The following is a 21,011-nucleotide window of genomic DNA, read 5'->3' as shown; positions in this document are numbered from 1 at the left end:
TATATATGCTGTATGCATGCCTAATATCAGGAAATTCATCTTAAGAGGTTTGTTAGCACTCGAAACAAATTACACAATGTGTAACAGACTCTACCGTGCAGATAAAAACGAAATAATGTGTAGCAGCTGTGTAAAGCTGAAACAATCCGAAACTGAGAGACGGATCTTTGTTTCTTGTTCGCCGTATTGTCAAGTATTCTCTCGAAGAACTTTCGTTCGTGTACAATAATCTTCAAAGGTCTGCCATGTGATCGTCTTTAATATCATGAGGAACAGTTCGATAAGGTATGGTTAGGTGATTAAGGTTCTCGACTCTTAATGTGAAGATCGAAGGTTCGAATCCCTGTCACACCAGACATGCTCGTCATTTCAACCGTTGGGGTGCTATAATGTGCGGTCAATCCCACTATTCATTGGTAAAATAACAGCCCAAGAGCTAGCGGTGAGTGGTGATGACTAGCTGCCTTCCTCCTAGTCTTACACTGCTGGATTAGGGACGGCTAATGCAAATAGCCCTTCTGTAGCTTTGCGCAAAATTCCGCAAAAAAACATAGCTTATTAATCAAACTCATTGAATGACGTAAATCTTGTTCTGTTCAAGCTTTTCACGTTTGATTCCAACAAACACACAGTGGCGTGCTGATGGGATTATATTTCATATCCATAAAATAAAACTTGAGAACGAATAAACTTTTATGTTATATACGTAAGGGCACGAATCAGCTGTGAACGTATGAACAGTTATATGTTTGTTTTTTGTAGCACAAACCTACACAATGAACTATGTGCCCACCACAAATTCCAAAACCCAGTTTATAGCACTGAGTACCTAAGGTGGAGATTTACGAACATTATGGAGTATGTTAAACGATATATTAAAGTAAAAGTAATGTCAACTGGTAAGTCGCACCTGAGGCAGGTACATACTAAGAACGTGGGATGTAAGTCGCACCTGAGACAGGTACATACTAAGAACGTGGGATGTAAGTCGCACCTGAGGCAGGTACATACTAGGAACGTGGGATGTAAGTCGCACCTGAGGCAGGTACATACTTAGAACGTGGGATATGATACTGCAATCTAAATGAAAACCAAAAAAATTACTTCAGTTAATTGAGATTTTATGGTAATAACTTAACAGGAGATTTGTAATAAACACACCCCATTCAGGTATGGTTTTAGTACGATGTGAAACCAAATATACTTTCGAACCAAGGTTGTGTATTAACACCTTTTTTTAAAGATGTCATCGCAGTAGAATCGTTAAAATAGTTTGAAAGAAGACGGTTGGTTTTAAAATGTTGAATATCCTTTCATGTAAGAGGAAATCTACAGAAGAAATTACTTACTACCTGTTATTTGCCATGGTCACTTCAATGACTCCAGCATCGTAGCAACAGGTAACATGATACAGAAAGGTTGTTGCAAAGCCTAAAGCTAAACCAAAGGGCTATCTGGGCTCTTTTATCTCTGAGGCACCAAACATTTCACCTTAAAACGTGGAACCTGAAACTAACCTCTAAACAGTAATATTTTAAGCAGATAATAAGTGACACGTAACCATTGACGTTTGGTACGATTTGTTAGCAGTTAAAGCCTGCTGTAGTAAGAAGACAAAGGCCTTTTTTTCCATGAGTAAACTCCTGAACCGTTATGGTATCTTTGTATTGATATTCGTTCAGTTATTACAGATACAATCTCGGCTTGATCATTTTTATTTGATATATCAGTGTTAAAAATCTCAATAAAATATGAAATAATCGGTTGAAATTATTATAAATTCAGAGTTAAAATACATTATTTCACTTCAACGGTGTAATGGTGTAGTGGGTGTTTGATTATCGGTAACAGATGTTCTATAGTATCTGAGTCCTTCTACATACTTTCGCGCTCTTTTCAGCCAAAATTCATTTTTTTAAAGATAAGAATCTGAAATTTAAAGTACATGATTATTAAACTTTTTCGCCACCATACGGTTTGGTTTGCTTTTTGGAATTTCGCACAAAGCTACTCGAGGGCTATCTGTGCTAGCCGTCCCTAATTTAGTAGTGTAAGACTAGAGGGAAGGCAGCTAGTCATCACCACCCACCGCCAACTCTTGGGCTATTCTTTTACCAACGAATAGTGGGATTGACCGTCACGTTATAACGCCCCCACAACTGAACACAACGCGCTAGGCCATGCCAGGCCTTGCCACCATACGGATTTGTTATACGATCACAGATTGTGAGTGAACGAATAACCTTTTAACATGAATTTTTATTTCTCTTTAGACGAAAGTGGCTGTATTGTACCATGATCAGAGCATACCGTAGTGGTCGACACTACAAAAAACATACTGATATCAATATTCTGAGAGATTTCAGACTCTCTCGTCAGATCAGAGAGAGCTGTTGGAAACACAGATGTTTTATATCACTGAACGATTGTTTCAAAGAAATTGTAAAGAACTGAATTTTGTGAAAAAGAGAGTGAGTGTGCTTTTCTTATTACAAAGCCACATCGGGTTATATGCTGTCTCTACCAAGGGGATTCGAACCCCTGATTTTAGCGTTGTAAAAAAAAAACTGAGTCACTCAGCGATTTCCCAAAAGGATGTAAGGCAGGAAACACTTAACTGTTTGTTTTTTAGAGTTAAGCACAAAGCTGCACAATGGGCTCTCTGTGCTATGCTCACCACAGGTATCGAAACCCGATTTCTAGCAGTGTGTGTCCACAGGCATGCCGCTGTGCTACTGAGAGCCTTAAGTGAGGTAATCCTGTCTATTTTTGTCAGTTTAAAATATTTTAGGTCTGTTAAGACGTATAAATACATAATTTATAATAGTAATAATAATAATAATAGTATGGAATATAAAAAATTGAAATCTTTGAAACAACTATATCTTTTAGTATCACGAAATTATTTATGTTCTTTACCCCTTTTGTTACAAAGGTCTTAAAGCTGTTTTTGTGTGTTGGAGAGAGCCACTCTGTGGACATCTCTGAGGTAAATACCTACTAGAAACCCAAACTCTTTTATAAAACGTTCTGTGGCAAAGAACTCCTAGACAGGTTTTTGAAGATCGTAATGGATTTATAAATGCAATCCTGAAGTAGAAACCTCCTTGAAAAAGTCGTTGAACTAAACATAAAACTTCTAGCAACAATCCTTAAAATAAGAAATGAGCTCCTAGGAACAGTCCAATTAAGACAGCATTGGACTTAAAACTATCAGTGAGTTCCTAGAGACGTTTCTTGAAAGTATTAGAGTCATGCGAACAGTTTAGTAATAGAGAACTCTTAGAAACACAGAATCACTTCTTGAAAGTAATAGAATCTTCATACAAACAGTTTAGTAGTAGAGAACTACTAGAAACATTCCTTGAAAGTAGTAGAGACTTCATACAAACAGTTTAGTAGTAGAGAACTACTAGAAACATTCCTTGAAAGTAGTTGGGTCTTCAGATGAACAGTTTAGTAGTAGAGAACTACTAGAAACATTCCTTTAAAGTAGTTGGGTCTTCAGATGAACAGTTTAGTAGTAGAAAACTACTAGAAACATTCCTTGAAAGTAGTTGGGTCTTCATACGAACAGTTTAGTAGTAGAGAACTACTAGAAACATTCCTTGAAAGTAGTTGGGTCTTCAGATGAACAGTTTAGTAGTAGAGAACTACTAGAAACATTCCTTGAAAGTAGTTGGGTCTTCAGATGAACAGTTTAGTAGTAGAGAACTACTAGAAACATTCCTTTAAAGTAGTTGGGTCTTCAGATGAACAGTTTAGTAGTAGAAAACTACTAGAAACATTCCTTGAAAGTAGTTGGGTCTTCATACGAACAGTTTAGTAGTAGAGAACTACTAGAAACATTCCTCGAAAGTAGTTGGGTCTTCAGATGAACAGTTTAGTAGTAGAGAACTACTAGAAACATTCCTTGAAAGTAGTTGGGTCTTCAGATGAACAGTTTAGTAGTAGAAAACTACTAGAAACATTCCTTGAAAGTAGTTGGGTCTTCATACGAACAGTTTAGTAGTAGAGAACTACTAGAAACATTCCTTGAAAGTAGTTGGGTCTTCAGATGAACAGTTTAGTAGTAGAGAACTACAAGAAACATTCCTTTAAAGTAGTTGGGTCTTCATACGAACAATTTAATAGTAGAGAACTACTAGAAACATTCATTGAAGGAAGTAGCAACCATGACATTATATAATCAGAAGAACTAACGTTTGCGTTAAGCAACGTGTAGAATATTAGTACATTAAACGTGTGTGAATGGGCGTGAATCAAATATGCTCGAGCTAGGTTCACGAGAACGCCTCATTAGATGTAGTTGGTGTACATGTTGGGAAGAATAAATATATTAACACTTGAAATTCAACGAATATCTGAAACCTATTTCAGCCTTCTCTCATGACTGCCTGAAAATACTGCTAGGTTGAAATAATTCTATGCGTTTTTATCCTCAGAACAGTTACGAAAATGTCGAGGTTCACTCTGGCCAGTTTAATTTTTAGAGTCATTTTTAGGGAAACGACATATTTTGTGTTCAATTTAAATTTCATCCACTTTTAACATAATTAACCTTTGGAACGGATCTGAAGTGTTAACGTTTAGTTAACTGAATCAGTTGAAAACTATTGCGTTGTACGCCATTAAGGCAGTTTTAATTCAGTCATCGCGTTTTAAATCATCGTCTCAATTCTGTTGACAAAAATGTCATATTAATTGTAGGTTAGTATCAGTCATTGTATTTTGGGTAGCTATTGTCTTGATCAAGTCGACGAGATTCGACGAAACACTTAGTAGGCCTATAACTCAATGAATTACTCAGTGTACATCCTAGATGTTTGTCGTCTGTTAGTCCACAAACATAGCGATATGTATGGATATCTTGTGTAATAGCGTTATACTGTTCCAATGAATCTTCAGAGAAACGTACATATAACAAAGTGTATATTTTGTGTCTTTTTGGGGATCTAAGTTTTTTCGCGTAATACTCCAGTATTGTTACCTCTCTACGTACGGCAGTCGCTGTCTATTCCTATATATTTCCTTCTTCGTTAAGTAAAGGAAAATACATGGATATTCTGTCAGAGGATAAGGGCTTATCATACTGATTAGATTATGTTATATATTCAATAGTTTTAATACCAAGAAAAACGACTTTCGTCAAGTCTCAATCAGTTATTCCAATTTCTTTCTCAAATCGTTATTGTCATTGTCCACTCATCATCATTTTTGACGAAAACAAAAGATGAACATTTGAGTCACAAAAATACGCCAATGAAATTAGTCCAGCGATATATGTGGAAGTAATGAACTGAATCACATAAAGATGAAGGATATAGCGTTACGTCATTAGCGACTCTAAATATCTATTGTCTAACTTCTGTTCTCTCCTCCAAAGACAATTTGGACGTTCCTTATTGACACTGAAAGTTAAAAACCTGACAGTTTTACTGTCATTACTGACACGCAGACAGGAACACTGCCTACGCAGGGATGGCTTGGAATATTCATCAAAACAGTATTTTAAATATCTTCACAATAGGTCATCAGATCTCAACAATTCCGTACGTTATTTTTTTATATAACAATGTATATGTAATAATGGGATATCAAGTTCAGGGAACGTCTATAAATATCTTCCCAATAGGTCATCAGATCTCAACAATTCCGTACAGTGTTTATTTTTATAACAATATATATGTAATAATGGGATATCAAGTTCAGGGAACGTCCGTAAATATCTTCATAATAGGTCATCAGATTTCAACAATTCCGTACAGTGTTTATTTTTATAACAATGTATATGTAATAATGGGATATCAAGTTCAGGGAACATCTGTAAATATCTTCATAATAGGTCATCAGATCTCAACAATTCCGTACAGTGTTTATTTTTATAACAATGTATATGTAATAATGGTATATCAAGTTCAGGAAACGTCTGTAAATATCATAGCAAAAATAATGTTTGAATTTCTTGTTCTTTCATTTTTTTATTATTACATGGTAACTGGAAAACCAAAAAGTAGTGTTAACCCAAATCACTGAAGTAACAAAGTTCCAAATGAAGTATTTGCTTTTGTAAGTATTATTAATAACTAGTAGTGATAAAAAAAACACCAAATTGTTGTGTAAACGATATTATCATTACCCCTTAATGTTAGCTTTTTTACATACCTACTGTTTTCCTTTGAAAAGCTTAAGTATAGGGTGAAACAAGAATTGCCTTTCAATAATGAATAAAACATATAAAACAGGTGGAACCTCATTGTATTTAGAATTCCTTTATAAATACAACCTTCCTGAGTCTATTGAAACACTGCATTAAAAAACAAGTAAAGAGAAACGATTCCCCAATAAAGTATGCAGTGTAAGAATGACCAATATAAAATCCTATGAAAACATTGGAAACCAGAAATTAAGAATCACAAAAATGAACATGTAGTAATATACATACAACTATTTAATCACAACTGAGTTAAGTTCATCCTATTTTTCTCTGTTAACATTCTACCACATTGCGTGTCTGGGATATCATGTAAGGAAGATACAAATGCCATCTCTACTATATTGTCTCCATCGTTTTTAAAGGATTGATATCAGCCATCCTTTCACTTACTTCCTTTTTCAGAATTATTTGTGCCTTTCCGAAAAAGAAAAACGAACATTAACGTAAGAGTTAGACAATTAAAAACTTATATTGAGTTCACACAGAATTTCACCCGAGTGAGCCAGATGCGAAGTGAAGGCGTTACCCTAAACGGAACGACTCTGTTAGCTCAGTAATGTCGAGAAACCCACTTGTAGAGAAATATATATGCAAAAACGGCTCGTTTGGGTTGAGAAAATATTTTACATAGAAGAGCGAACAACGTTTCGACCTTCTTCGGTCATCGTCAGGTTCACAAAGAAAGAGGAAACTGACCGGAAGCTGACCACATGTTTGAAAGGGGTTGTGTAACTGAGTGTCGGAATGTAGAGGGCGGTATTAGATGTTTGAATAAATAATTTTATTTATTTTATTATATTAATATAGGTATAAAGGCGTTCCTTTATATTGGTTTATTTTGGGTTTAAGTTGTTGTATAAGTAAGGCTTCTTTAATTTTGCGTTTGTTTATGTTTGTTTCTTTATTTAGTATTTGAGTGTTTTCTATGGTTATGTTGTGTTTATTTGACTTGCAGTGTTCGAAAACGTGTGAAGGTGACTTTTTATGTTCTTTGAATCTGGTTTCCATTTTTCTACTTGTTTCTCCAATATAGAAGTCGTGGCAGTTATCACATTGTATTTTATAAATAATGTTGGTGTTGCGTTTGTCAGTGTAGTTTTTACATAGTATAAACCTCAGTTTTGTGCCTGGTTTTTGAATAAATTTGGTATTAACTGGAATGTCATATTTTGTTACTAATTTTTGCCAAATGTTGGTTATTTGTTTGCTGATGTCTGGAATATATGGTATACAGCAGTATATGGTTTCGTGATTTTTTGATTCGTGAGATATATTTACTTTAGTTGGTTGATTTTGCTTTCTGTCTAGGTGTGTGTGTATAATGTTTTCTATGGTTTGTGGAGGAAACTTATTGATGTTGATGAAGTATTGTTTTATTTTGTCTAATTCATCGTTAATTTTATCTGGTGAGCATAGTTTTATGGCTGTGTTTATTTCGTTTCTTAGTATGTTGAGTTTTTGTTTAGTTTTGTTTCTTTAGTAAGGCAGCTTTAGAAAGATTTATTGTGTCCATTCAATAAAATATGTTCCACGATTTTGATAAAAGGCTGACAAAATAACAACGCGAACAACTGCTGTTTAATAAGTGACTACATGACTAGTTCATACCTTGATTAATAGATGGTTAATGTTATAACTAGTTATTACTTTATGACATCTAGTGTTTAATAAGTGATCAAATCAATAATTCATGTTAAAACAACTCTTGATCAGTAGGTGGTTAATGTTATAACTAGTTATTACTTTATGACATCTAGTGTTTAATAAGTGATCAAATCAATAATTCATGTTAAAACAACTCTTGATTAATAGGTGGTTAATGTTATAACTAGTTATTACTTTATGACATCTAGTGTTTAATAAGTGATCAAATCAATAATTCATGTTAAAACAACTCTTGATCAGTAGGTGGTTAATGTTATAACTAGTTTTTACTTTATGACATCTAGTGTTTAATAAGTGATCAAATCAATAATTCATGTTAAACAACTCTTGACCAGTAGGTGGTTAATGTTATAACTAGTTTTTACTTTATGACATCTAGTGTTTAATAAGAGGTTGCAGTAACTAATACATTATTATCCGAAGCATTATGAATAATAATATAAGTAACGAGTATACCAGGTTGACCAATTGTGTGTTTTGGATATTCTCTGAAATTACACATGGGTTATGTGCACTAGTCGTTACTAATATGGGTTATGTGTACTAGCCGTTACTAATATAGGTTATGTGCACTAGCCGTTCCCAATATGGGTTATGTGCACTAGCCGTTCCCAGTTTTAAACTGATAAATTAGAGGAATTTATTTGTTTGCTAGAAATTAAGCACAAAGCTTCACTATGAGCTATTTGTGATCTGCCCACAAGGGATATCGAAACCCGATTTCTGGCTTTGTACGTTCGCAGACATGCCGCTGTGCGACTGGGGGGAGGGGCTGTGAAAAATGTTAGCCCTTTGGCTATTTTAATCGAATAGTAGCTTTGACCGTCACTCTTACAAAGCACCCCGACCCCAAACTTTTTGAGGCTTAGGAAAGCGATCGATGTATTCTCGGACTCACAGTCCACTACGTGGTCACTAGGCCAAGCCTCACCCGAAGATACAAACTCGAAGAAAGAACATACTAAGGTTATTGTGTCACTCTGCAGGATTACAGAAAAGTAGCGTAGGATATCAATATACGAATAGTTATTAAATAAATAAAGAGGTTTTTTTTCTACCCCTTAACACGTGTCTAGCGGATGTACGTCATTGCAAATTAAGAACGGTTTGAAAGGCTTAGCCAATTCAAGACCATTTCGTGTAGCGCTTACAGTACGTCAGTGGAAATATTTACACATTCTTCACTGACTCAAATGTAATGTTTGAGTAGTCGATTGATCGGTCTGCATATGCGCTTCGCTCAGCAGAACAAACTACTCTTCATCTGTGAAACAGTATCATATCGATACCTTAGCCTATTAGAATAAGCCAACATTTTTTTTCTTATGAGCTTAACTAAAAAAAAAAAAATGCTTAGTATAACGTAAGTTTCTTTTTTTTAACGGTTTATATTTTCTCTCATAATTATCGGTTATTAAACTGACAGGTTACATATTTACTGTTTTCACTACTTGTCCATGACTCTTCAGCCTGCCCGGCATGGCCAAGCGTGTTAAGGCGTGCGACGCGTAATCTGAGGGGTCGGGTTTGCATCCCCGTCACGCCAAACATGCTCGCCCTTTCAGCCGTGGGGGCGTTATAATGTGATGGTCAATCCCATTATTCGTTGGTAAAAGAGTAGCCCAAGAGTTGGCGGTGTGTGATGATGACTAGCTGCCTTCCCTCTAGTCTTACACTGTTAAATTAGGGACGGCTAGCACAGATATCCCTCGAGTAGCTTTGTGCGAAATTCAAAAAAAAAAAGTAACTCTTCAGTCGAAAATATCTATTTATTATTATTATTATTATAAAGTCAATATGGTTTGTTCTGTCACGTTAGAGAAAATAGTGGTTAAATAAGAGATTATGAGATGAAAAAACGTTCAGTTGAAAAACTCAGTTTGAGCTGATATTAATAATTACCAAACCCAGGAGAGAATGTATGTAATAGGCACAAGAAATACGTTACACGTTATACGTTACGTTAGAGCCCTGACTATTGATTAGTATTTGTAATAGCTTAGACACTAGACATTATTGTATAACTAGTAGAGACCTGTAAAACATTTGTGTTCAAATTAATACCTTTATTGTAACAGTACTTCTTGAAATACAGAGTTTCTAGAATAACAACAAAAAATGCTTTCGAAATTTTTTGCGTCTACTAGTCTTAGGCCTAACACTAGTTAGCTAGGCCTGTATTCAACAGAAATGTATTTAATGCTGTGACTTATGTATGTTTTTTGCTTTGGTTTACTAAGGGCTAAACTTTAGCATCCTTAATGCAATCTATAAATAAACTTATAACGTTATTCTACGACTTAATGTTAGACCTTTTTAAAATGTTTGATACGATTTTAAGATGTTGTACAACATAATTACTGAAGGATATTTATATCCGCCTTTTATTAAAGTTCGTTGACATGAATTTCGTGTGCGTGCGTATTTAAATAGTATGAAGCGCGCGCATTTTCAGAACAGAAAAGTTTGAGTATTATAATAAAGTATTAACTTTAACATTCATTCATATCAAATCTCTTGAATCAAAGAGAGTTCGTCTTATACGTGTGTGAAATGTATAATTCATATAGGTTATGAATATATTTATTTATAAATTAATGTTTTTTGTGTTTTGTTTTTTTTGAGAACTTAAACCAAATGTGTCAGGTGACAGACAACGTGACGCTATGGAAGTTTGTTCGTCTGCTGTCTTTTATCAACTTTTTCATGTATATTTATTTATAAGAGAAGTGTACATTTTGAGCATACGTAATTTTAGACTTACTAAGTGTTAAAACAAATTAATTACGTTTGCCGCTTGTAGTCCATTTTTATTTTACTGAAGATTCGTTATAGCTCAGCCGGTATAAAGTTTTCATTATAATTTATATAAATATATCGAATTATTAATTTATTAGTTTACAACGAGCTATATGCTTGTCTAGGTAATGTGGAATTGAGCGCGTGAGCTAAGCAGTATCACGTATCAGACTAACACGCTAACCACTACGAGTGAGCAGTTCGTGTCATTCACGTTTAGTGTATAGATGTCGCCATCTCTGTTGTTTCTTTCTATAAAATAATACACTAAATGTTATATGGGTAAAAGTTGAAATCTACGTTTCTTATTCAAATTCTCAAAAGTTGTTAGTCTTTCAATTTAATACCTTCCCTCCACGGTCGGAAATAGATTTACTGAAACGAGAGACAAAACGAACAAAATTAAAACGTGACTGATCCGTACTGTTGAGTATCAGTAAAGGTTAAACTGGAACAGCTAGTGTCATATCCTTCAGGCCGATATTCTATGACAGTAAAACCTAATGGTGCGGCTACAAACTGATATTCTATAAGATGACTAATCGAAGACCTAGCCCGCAAGTTGAATGTATCATGAGAGAAACACGTGAAGGCTCAGCTTACAAGTTGATATTTTATGAACGTAACACTTAATACACGGATACAAGCTTGTATTTTATGAGAGTCGCACATAATGACTTAACCACAAGCTGTTATTTTATGAGAATAACACTTAATGCCTCGGTATACGCATTGGTATTCTATGAGATGGGTAATTTATAGCCTGGCTTACAAGTTTATATTCTATAAGAATAGCACTTAATGATCCGGCCTATTTAACTAGTATTCTATGACAGTGCTTCCCAAAGTAGGAGCCGTGGCCCTCTGTGGACGGAAAACAAAGATGCCAAATCAGTTTTAATTATAGACAAATAACAAACCAATAACAATTATTGTGAATTAGTTAAATCATGCAGTGTATCGAAAGAAGGTGTCACTGTTTCCAATCACCATGCTAATGTAGCGTGTGTGGGGTGAGAACATACTAAAATCACATTATATAACATTTTTATAGATGTAGGGGTGGGCTCAAACCTTTTTATTCGCATCAAGGGAACGTCACACGAAAAGACTTTTGGAACCACTGTTTTATGAGATACCCCGTTCGGTGTTGTAAAAAGTTATTTCACTCATGGTTGTGATTCCATGTCCAACAACTATTGCGCTCAGAATCAGATCAGAAACTGACGAAGATGATCATATGAACAAGTCGAGTCAGTAAGAATGTACTTTTAATTTTTTAATACTAGAATGTCCTCAGCTATAACCGACTTGGATACTCAGCAGAATATTAAATGGCCAACACGATAACGACATTGTTACAGTCAACTCATGTAACGTTTTGAATCTCGCGCAAAGCTACTCAAGGGCTATCTGCGCTAATCCTCTCTAATTTAGTAGTGTAAGACTAGAAGGAAGGCAGCTAGTCATCACCACCCACCGCCAACTCTTGGGCTACTCTTTTACCAACGAATAGTGGGATTGACGCCTCCACGGCTGAAAGGGTGAGCATGTTTGGTGCGACGGAGATTCGAACCCACAACCCTCAGATTACGAGTCAAATGCCTTAACCCATCTGGCTATGCCGGGCCCAACTCATGTATTAAAAACTAGTATTTGTATTATAAAAATTTACTAAAGAAATGAGTAAAAGGAAAAGTCTAACTCTACTATTAAATATATTGCTTGTTTTTATGGTAAAAGATGATTTGTTCATCAAATGGCTACATTTTGAAGACTAAGCGAACAAGAGACTGTGGGAAATGACTATACATTCGTTTGCACAAAAATAGAACAAAAGAAACCCAGTAGAGTATTGTACGTCACATGAACTGGTGTTATTTTAAATTTAAGCTGAGAAATCGTATAAAATGAAAATATTCTCAGTGATAAAGGAGTTATTTTACGATATATCATTGGGCATGGGAACATTATTTGGTATTTTCAACCTGAATGAAACATTGTGTTACATGTGGGCTAAACAGCCGGGACAGAACTCCTAACGTCCAGACATATACATCTTTAATTTAGAAATGCAAGTCAAAGAGGAAAAAAACAAGTTATCTTTACCCATCCATCACTCGCCCGGCTGTTTTCAATCGAATAATGACATTAGCTGTTACTTTTATAACGCACTCAAGGGTGAAAAAGTGAAGCGTTTTCATTGTCATGTTGCAGACAAGGCAGCGTTGTAATCTTGAACCTTCTGAATCATAGCCTGGTATACTAACCTCTAAAATCAGCCCAAATACAAAGGGAAAAGTACATCACTGATTTGGAAGAGCGAAATCAGAAAGCATTTTTTTTTTAATTTAGTACCTTGCATTAATTTGTTTATTGAAACGGGGTTTTATGTATATATACACATATCATTATGAAAAAAACTTATTAAAGTCTATCATAATTTAAATGTAAATGAAAATTTCCTTATGTGAAATTAATCTTATATGTGTATTTTAGGTTTAAAATATATAAGTATATAAACTGCCTGTTCTTTGGTAGATTGCATCACTAAAATTCACGACTAACAAAACGTAGGTTCAACATTTTCATAAATGACACTAATTCATAAAATTTGCTTTAACTTAAATATTATTATTACCCATGAGTCCTCTTGTGAGACAACAGTAAGTTTATGGACTTACAACGATACAATCTGAAGCTGGATTACCCGCAGTGGAATAAAAATAGTATTACGAAACCAAAACCGAAAGACAGATATTAACATTTATATGTAAAAACGGTTGGTATGGGTATAGAAAACTCTATGTAAAGGAGCGAACAAGGTTTCGACCTTCTTCGGTCATTGTCAGGTTCACAAACGTTTCTACCGTTTTTCTCTGCAAGTTGGTTTTCTCGTCATTACGTAGAAATTAACATTATCAAGACCCCCGGACTGCGGGCTTGCCAGCAATAACCATGAGTACTGCAACAAAACCACATTTACAGGGTAGCTCCCTGACTTAAAGAGATAAAACCAAATTGAAACAAACAATCAGCGCAATAATTATATAAATAATATTAAGCTTACTAATTATTTTTACAACTGCATGGTTACTAACACAACTTTCATTATCTGTCCTATTTAATCGCCTTATTTGTGTAAAAACATGTTTTAATTGCAAAGTTGTATAAAACTTTTAAATAAATTGCCAAACAAGTTCATCATGTAATTAATAAGTATCGATATTATATATTTTTGCTAATAGAAAAAAATAATACACTTATATTAGAAATTTGTTTTTCAATTATGATAATATTTTCGACAACGCCACCAAGTATGTATGAATAAAATATTATGCTTAATACAATATACACAAATAAATGGTATTTTTAAAAGTACTCATAAAATAAACTATTAATTCTAAATACTCAAAATTGAATACCGTAAGTGGCAAAACGGCGTATTTTTAGTCAGGAAACCTAAAAAAGATCAAAGTTATATAAACTTATTTAAAGACGACAGTCTCTGAATATCGCGATATAAGTGTATGTATATCCATATAAGTTCTATTAATCTATATATCTTTATCATATTTGACTAGAAAAAAAAATTTAGCGGTACGATTGCAAAAATAATCCAAACCAGAGTACTTATATCTAAGCATTGTAAGGTATTCGTTAAGTCTAATCGTTAGATGTATTGTATATAGCAATCACTGTAATAACAGTTATTCCCTGGTTCGATAGCCGTATGTTACTTCGTCCTATTTGTTTCTCCTGTAAGAACAAAACTACTGATAAAAGTTTTCGTGTTTTTTTTGTAAAAGCTAAGTTTTAAAGCACTCAGTAATTGAGGGTATCAACTTATTATATGCATATCCTCTACTTTGAGGATATTTCAAGTCGAGTTTTAATTTTTTTGTTTTTTGCTTTAAAACTTGCGTTACTGTGATCCAGGCAGAAGACAAAACCTATGCATGTAACTTACAGCTGTGACGTCAGGGGCAGGGGGCGGAGTCGTACTTCCTTCACGATGTGTGGACATACCTAATATTGGGCGATCTATGTGAAAGTCGACTTCGGCTCTGTTGCTCGTTGCTGAATGTCCGACTTATGAAGGTTAAAGCGAGATATTGGTATCTTGGCAGGTACAACAACTAGGTAAGAAAATGAATTCAACTTTCGCTCTAGATACGTTTATCGCTTTACAATTAATTGCCTGAGAAATTGTTAAAAAAAGACGGATAAAAATAAACAACAACTCTGGAGTTCTTTAAATGTCACAGACTAGTACCAAAGTTCTCTCCTTGACGATCAGCTACTTGTCTCCGTCAGGAGGCTGGTCAGAATGATCCGGTTTTAAGAGACGACCATATGGAAGTCACTGTTCCTCTCTTGTAAATATTCCGGCAAGTCATCACTCGACAAGATATTTAATTTAAGGCAATAAGCGACCGATTAATGATCATAAGGGTCGACACAGGGCTGGAACGGAGTGCCACCGCTTCAACTCTAGTTCTGATTGGTTGAAATCTGCCATTCAATATGCTAGCATTCGAGAGCGAGAGGAGTGACGTTTTCGGAAGCTCCACGATTGGCTCTGTAGATTCGTGATTACTTAGAGCAAGCGGCGGCCGATTGAGCTGCTTGTAATTACACGAAAAGGATCTGAGAGCAAACTTAGTTAAGTAATGTTGCCACGTGCCCCGCGCCTATTATGCAAATAAGTATGCACGCGCACAACGAAGTTGTTATTCTGAAATCCTTGTTGTAATCGAATACAAAGTATCTTCTCAAATTGTAAATGAGAATCACTTAGAAAAAAAAAGTGAAAAGAAAAACAAGAGATAACTGGACATGAGAAGTAACACTTTTCAGAGTTTCGTGCGAGATGTCTGTGTTCACGTAATGCTGGCTAGTGTGTAGTTGTATTAATATTTATGCATTAGTTAAATGTCTATGGGCACTCAGACATGATAAGTTATGATTACAAAAAAACAAAATAAAACTACATTTGACTCTTTCAGAATTTCAGTGGAATCAGTTCAAAGGAAGTGGAAGCAGTGGAAACTTTCAGTTAATCTGCGAATTTTGTAGAGCCAAAATATCAATCACTTAACTTGATTTATTTTCGAAATTCGCGCCTTTTGCGTTAACCAAAATCGACAAACAAACGCTACATGATTTTCAGTCCAAAGACGACAATATAGTTAAACTGAACAGAGTTTTCGGTTTTAAAATAACTTCTTCTACAATAATTTGTTTCTTTGTTTTCAAATTTAGCGCAAAGCAACATGAGGGCTATTTGCGATAGCCGCCCATAATTTAGTAGGGTAACACTAGAGGGAAGGCAGCTAGTCATCACCGCCCACTGCCAACTCTTGGGATACACTTTTACCATCGAATAGTGGGATTGGCCGTAACTTTATAACGCCCCTACATCTCAATGGGCAAGCATATTTGGCGTGACGGTGATTCAAACCCGTAACATTCAGATTACGAGTCGAGCGCCTTAACCAACTGGCCATGCCGAGCCTATGACTTCTTCTATCTACAAAACTACGACTTCTTCTATCTACAAAACGCGTCTTAAATTTTATAACAAATGGTACCCTAAACTCACTTTTGTTAGGTTGGTACGGAGGAAGTAGTTTGTTTTTTTTCAGTTAAGGGAACAGAAAGAAATCAAAAGGAAAACTAAAGTAAATAACATCACTGTGTTCCGTTTGCAACACCATTCACAGAGTGATAGAAATCTATTTTTACTAAAATGCTGAGTTTCATACACACAAATAATTCCTCTTGTGATTCAAATAAGGTGTATCCACCAAACATACTGAAGTTTCCTTGACTTTATACACAGTCGTGTATAGCTAAATGTTAAGGTTTCCTGTGTCTATTTTTTATCAAGAAGTCAAAGGAAATTAGTCCCACGACTTTTGTTATCGACACAACAAAACATCGACTTTTCCTTTGTCGACTGTTGTCAAGACAACAAAGCATCACTTCTATTCGCGTCTAATATTTCCAAGACAACTAAGCATCTGAACTCCCATATCAACAACTACAGAAACAATTACATGTTACCGTTTCTCAAGAATTAGCCAATTATATCTCGTGTTAAAAATATAAATTAAGGTAATGGAATAAGATAAAAAAATACACACACAAAATACACGACATAATAGAAATTACTTTGGGCTTAAATTGTTAATATCTGTTAAACAGAATATTAGCCCCTGAAATTATAGAATGTATTATCTCTCTAAAAATGATAATTTTACTGTAACAACTAAATCGTGTTGTACCGCAGCCTGATTTTTTTTCATTAATAATGTTAATAGAGTTCTTAAACTAATAATTATAAAAAATCCACGTTCAGTTTTCATTCGAAGTTATATATATTATAACCTATTTTCGTTACATTGGGACTTTAATAACCTGTTTATGATGCAATGTGGGCTAGGACATATTAAGCTTCAAAAGTTATAATTTATATTTTGAACTAATAACTACTAGATATTATATATATATAAGTTATTATGATATATATATTTAACATCAGTTCTTAATTAAGACGGGGTTCTGTATCACTACTCGTGCTTCAAACATAATATGATTTTTGTTTATCGATAAATGTAAGGTTTTCGCTTGTTCGATCTTTCCTTAGACAAGCTGAAAATCACGTTTCGTCAGCCTATTTCTGACAAAATCCACTACACTATTAACTTAACATACAGGATTAATACTGACGATACAAGTGTCATATTATACCAGGTTTCCGTTTCCATACTTTATATTGTCATAATGTTTTATTTTTTTTTTCACCAGCTTCCTACAAGAAACTCACGACTCCTCTGCCAGGTTTCAAAGATTCTGGTTTTCAAGCAACTTCACGAGAAATAAAAATTAAACATATTTCAGACGTACATATTGAGGCTGTACGACTTATTCCGTTTGTCAACATGTAATAAAAATAAGGGCTATAGCAGAAGTACACTGTTGATCTGAATATCATTAGAATTAACGACATAAGTTATTCTTACAATAAATGTTGTTACTGTTTCAATTTGGTAATATAACGATTGGTACCCCCAATAAAAGTTTTAGAAATGTAAGAAACGTTAAGTGCCTCTTTATATTCTGATTGTAAGTTAGTTGTTTCTTTATAAAAATCTAAACTTTTGACTCAGTTTTTCTAGTAGTTAGAACCGCCGTTCTGAGAGTGACACATCAATATCAAATGAGCTATTCTGAGTTTTTGTGAAGATTTTTTGTTGGTTTGTTTTTGTAGGTAAACGAGAAACATAAACTTAGTCATAGGGATCGATTTACACGGTCTATGAGCGTTCAGTTTGTTAACTCATCCAGAAATCAATTTAACACTTAAACTACTCGTGGCTTCCAATAAAGTTAAGAGGCAGGTATCATCTAGTTGGTCACTTGCTGGTCAGTTTCTTCCACTCTATACTGGTTGAAACTAATGGACTTAACATTCAGGATTACCTTTAAACTAGAGCATAAGTCCACCCGTGTCAAGTTTGCGACAGGAAGAGCAGAGCCCGAGTGTGTGGCGCATACACTATGTAACATTACATAGTGAAACTAGCTAAGCCAGTAGCATAATTCTCTGTGATGGAAGCTGTCACGAGCCCCTCGGGATCGTCTCTTTACCGTTTGTTACGCTAACGAGGGTCATTAATTACCGCACGTCCATTAATACGAGCACGAGGTCATGGAAGGACTTGTTGTCAAAATGAACTTTATTTACTAAAACACTCCAGTGAACCAACAGTATTGCACGTTACATTGTTTCTCAGCAACTCTTTGATGGCTAATTCTATTGAAGCTCCTCTAACTATTTGGAAAGATAGACAGTAACATCCCCTGACGGCACGTAAATTGGATCGACTACTTTTGTTTTTATTTGTAGACGTCTCCTTACTGTAGAATAGAACGAGAACACAGCCCTCGAGTGATCGGAACGGTGGAACAATAATAAAACTTTATTGTTTAAGCCTACAATAGCTATTAGAACATGACGTATAACCTAAAGCTACAAAAATGTCGAGTTAGATCTTCGGGTTCTCTGATTATGAGAGTTGTTTTTTAAGTTGTAGATGATCGTTAATCAAAACGTTTTGTATCAGTTACATTGATTAAAGTCGAAAGTAATATAGAGTTTTCTTGTAATATCATGTAAGTGATAAATGTATGAATAAATACATACATATATATAAATATTTAAAAATATAATTATTTAAGAAGCATGATCAGAAGGGTTTGGTTTATTTTGAATTTTGCTCAAAGCTACTCGAGGGTTATCTGCGATAGCTCTCCCTAATTTAGCAGTGTAAGACGTCATCACCACTCACACCAACTCTTGGGCTACTCTTTTACCAACGAATAGTGGGATTGATCGTCACATTATAACGCCCCCACGACTAAAAGGGTGAGCATGTTTGGTGTGACGAGGACTTGAACTCGCTAAACTGAGATTAAGAGTCGAGTGCCCTAACCACCTGGCCAGGCCAGGCCTTTCGTGGTAAACCGGGCATGGTCACGTGATTATCTTGCTCTGTCTGTGAATCCAAATATTCATGGATTACGCCCTGCATTTTAAGGCCATATAATTTCCATATTCCACTATTTAGTCAAACAGGAGTCGTCCAAAAAACGGGGATAGATACTGTCAACAAGCTGCCTCTCTTCTTGTCTATTAGTTCAGAATTCGAGACGATGTGGACGGATAGCGTTGGGTATCTTTGCAAGATGATTTGACAAACAAATTGACCGTCACATTATAACGCCTTCACGACTGAAAGGACAAGCATGGAAGATAAACAGAATTAAACCAATATTTTGATTTGTTCCATTACAATGTACTTGTAGCGCTGGATCAACCGCAAATTTATGTCACCTAAATATTAATTAATTTTATCTTTATTTTTTAATTAATAAGTTATAACTTCAGTTCTAATGCGGTTTTGTTTTTTTTTGGCTAGTTTTTCTCTTTGTAGCGTTTACTACTTACCTTTCAAATTTTCATTCCAACGAGTTTGGATATTACGAATGAATAACACACTTCAAAAGTTCTAAGCAATACAAAATTAATTTTGAAGTTGGAATATTTGATACCTCAAAAAGCCGAAAATTGCCTTTGGTTTTTTTTTTTTAATAAAATGGTTGCGTCTCCAAACTTGGAAGCAGTAGACAAACACACGTCAGGTTAATTACATAGTATTCGTTATTATCTTAGGCTTAGGGTAGTCTGCGAGCACATCCAAGACTAAACTACATTAGAAGTGCATATGATACCGCAGTCAATTAGTTTAAATGTGTCAGTTTTCATGTCCTTCTTAATGCATTGCGGTATCCAGTTAATTCCTGTACGTGGATCAGTTTCACGCCTGCTAGGCTATAGCAAATGAAACAAAGGATAATACTGTAAATTAGATAATTTCTTAAGCATTTTATCGATAATAAAATTTTCATTTTCACCATACAAAAAATTAATACGTTTATCCCAGGGCATAAATTTTATAAATGGTTAAAAAAAACCCATTCTTGTTAGTTGAGCATTTCGCTTTTTGTTTGATGTTTGTTTGTGTTTTTTTAATTTTGCGCAAAGCTACATGAGGACCATCTGCGCTAGCCGGCTCTAATTTAGCAGTGTAAGACTAGAGGGAAGACAGTTAATCGTCATAACTCACTGCTAACTCTTGGGCTACTCTTTTACCAATGAATAGTGGTATTGACCGTGACATTATGACGCCCCCACGGCTGAAAGGGCAGGCATGTTTCGGACAATGGGGATTCGTATCTGTGACCCTCAGATTACCAGTCGAGCGTCCTAACCACCTGACCATGCTGAGCCATTTTGCTTTGAAGAATTCCGGTGGTTCAACGGTGGGTTAGACGATTTGTAATGATAATATTTGAAGGCTGGGATAAACAAAAATAAAAAAACGTTCAGGCACACTAACTTTACTAAAGTTTATAAAAAAAATACGTCCATTTGTTGAGTTTACCGCTTGTAGCAAAGCTTTAATTTATTTCTGGTTTTTCTTGTATAAATTTGTAATATTCACGATATTAAATGCCGAACTGCAAATACGTCTGTTCAAGGAAAGGCTGGAAAAGGTGTGGTGACCAGTTTGAAGGCACGTGCACGTTACAGGTCACAATAAGATTAAAATATGATATTTTATACACACCAGTTTGTTAGAGCGTGTATTTTCTGGACTCCTCATACGTAAAAACATTCTGTTTTCCATGTATTGTATTGTTTGTAAAATTCTGAAGACAGAAAATTACTTAACAAGTTCTTTATTTTCTGTAATGTTTA

At 34.9% G+C, this 21,011-nt stretch overlaps 1 protein-coding gene across 7 annotated transcripts in view; it reads right to left on the bottom strand.

Annotated features, from left to right (window-relative positions):
* LOC143238701 (SKI family transcriptional corepressor 1 homolog-B-like) overlaps window positions 1-21,011 on the bottom strand; it is a 154,133-nt gene that overhangs the window by 54,119 nt on the left and 79,003 nt on the right. For 2 of the 7 annotated variants that reach the window (XM_076479168.1, XM_076479181.1), the window contains exon 1: window positions 14,652-15,131. The exons of 1 other annotated variant lie outside the window; for it this stretch is intronic. In XM_076479168.1, coding sequence (XP_076335283.1) covers window positions 14,652-14,708 — 57 coding nt within the window. In that variant the 5' untranslated portion in view covers window positions 14,709-15,131. Of the gene's footprint in view, window positions 1-14,651; window positions 15,132-21,011 lie in introns of those variants that run through there. 4 more of the 7 variants (XM_076479159.1, XM_076479199.1, XM_076479175.1 and 1 more) reach the window with 4 other exon arrangements.

The sequence above is a fragment of the Tachypleus tridentatus genome, chromosome 2 (assembly GCF_004210375.1).
Source record: "Tachypleus tridentatus isolate NWPU-2018 chromosome 2, ASM421037v1, whole genome shotgun sequence".
Lineage (NCBI taxonomy): Eukaryota > Metazoa > Arthropoda > Merostomata > Xiphosura > Limulidae > Tachypleus > Tachypleus tridentatus.
The sequence above is the reverse complement of the archived record's forward strand: the minus strand, read 5'-3'. Positions and strand labels throughout refer to the sequence as shown.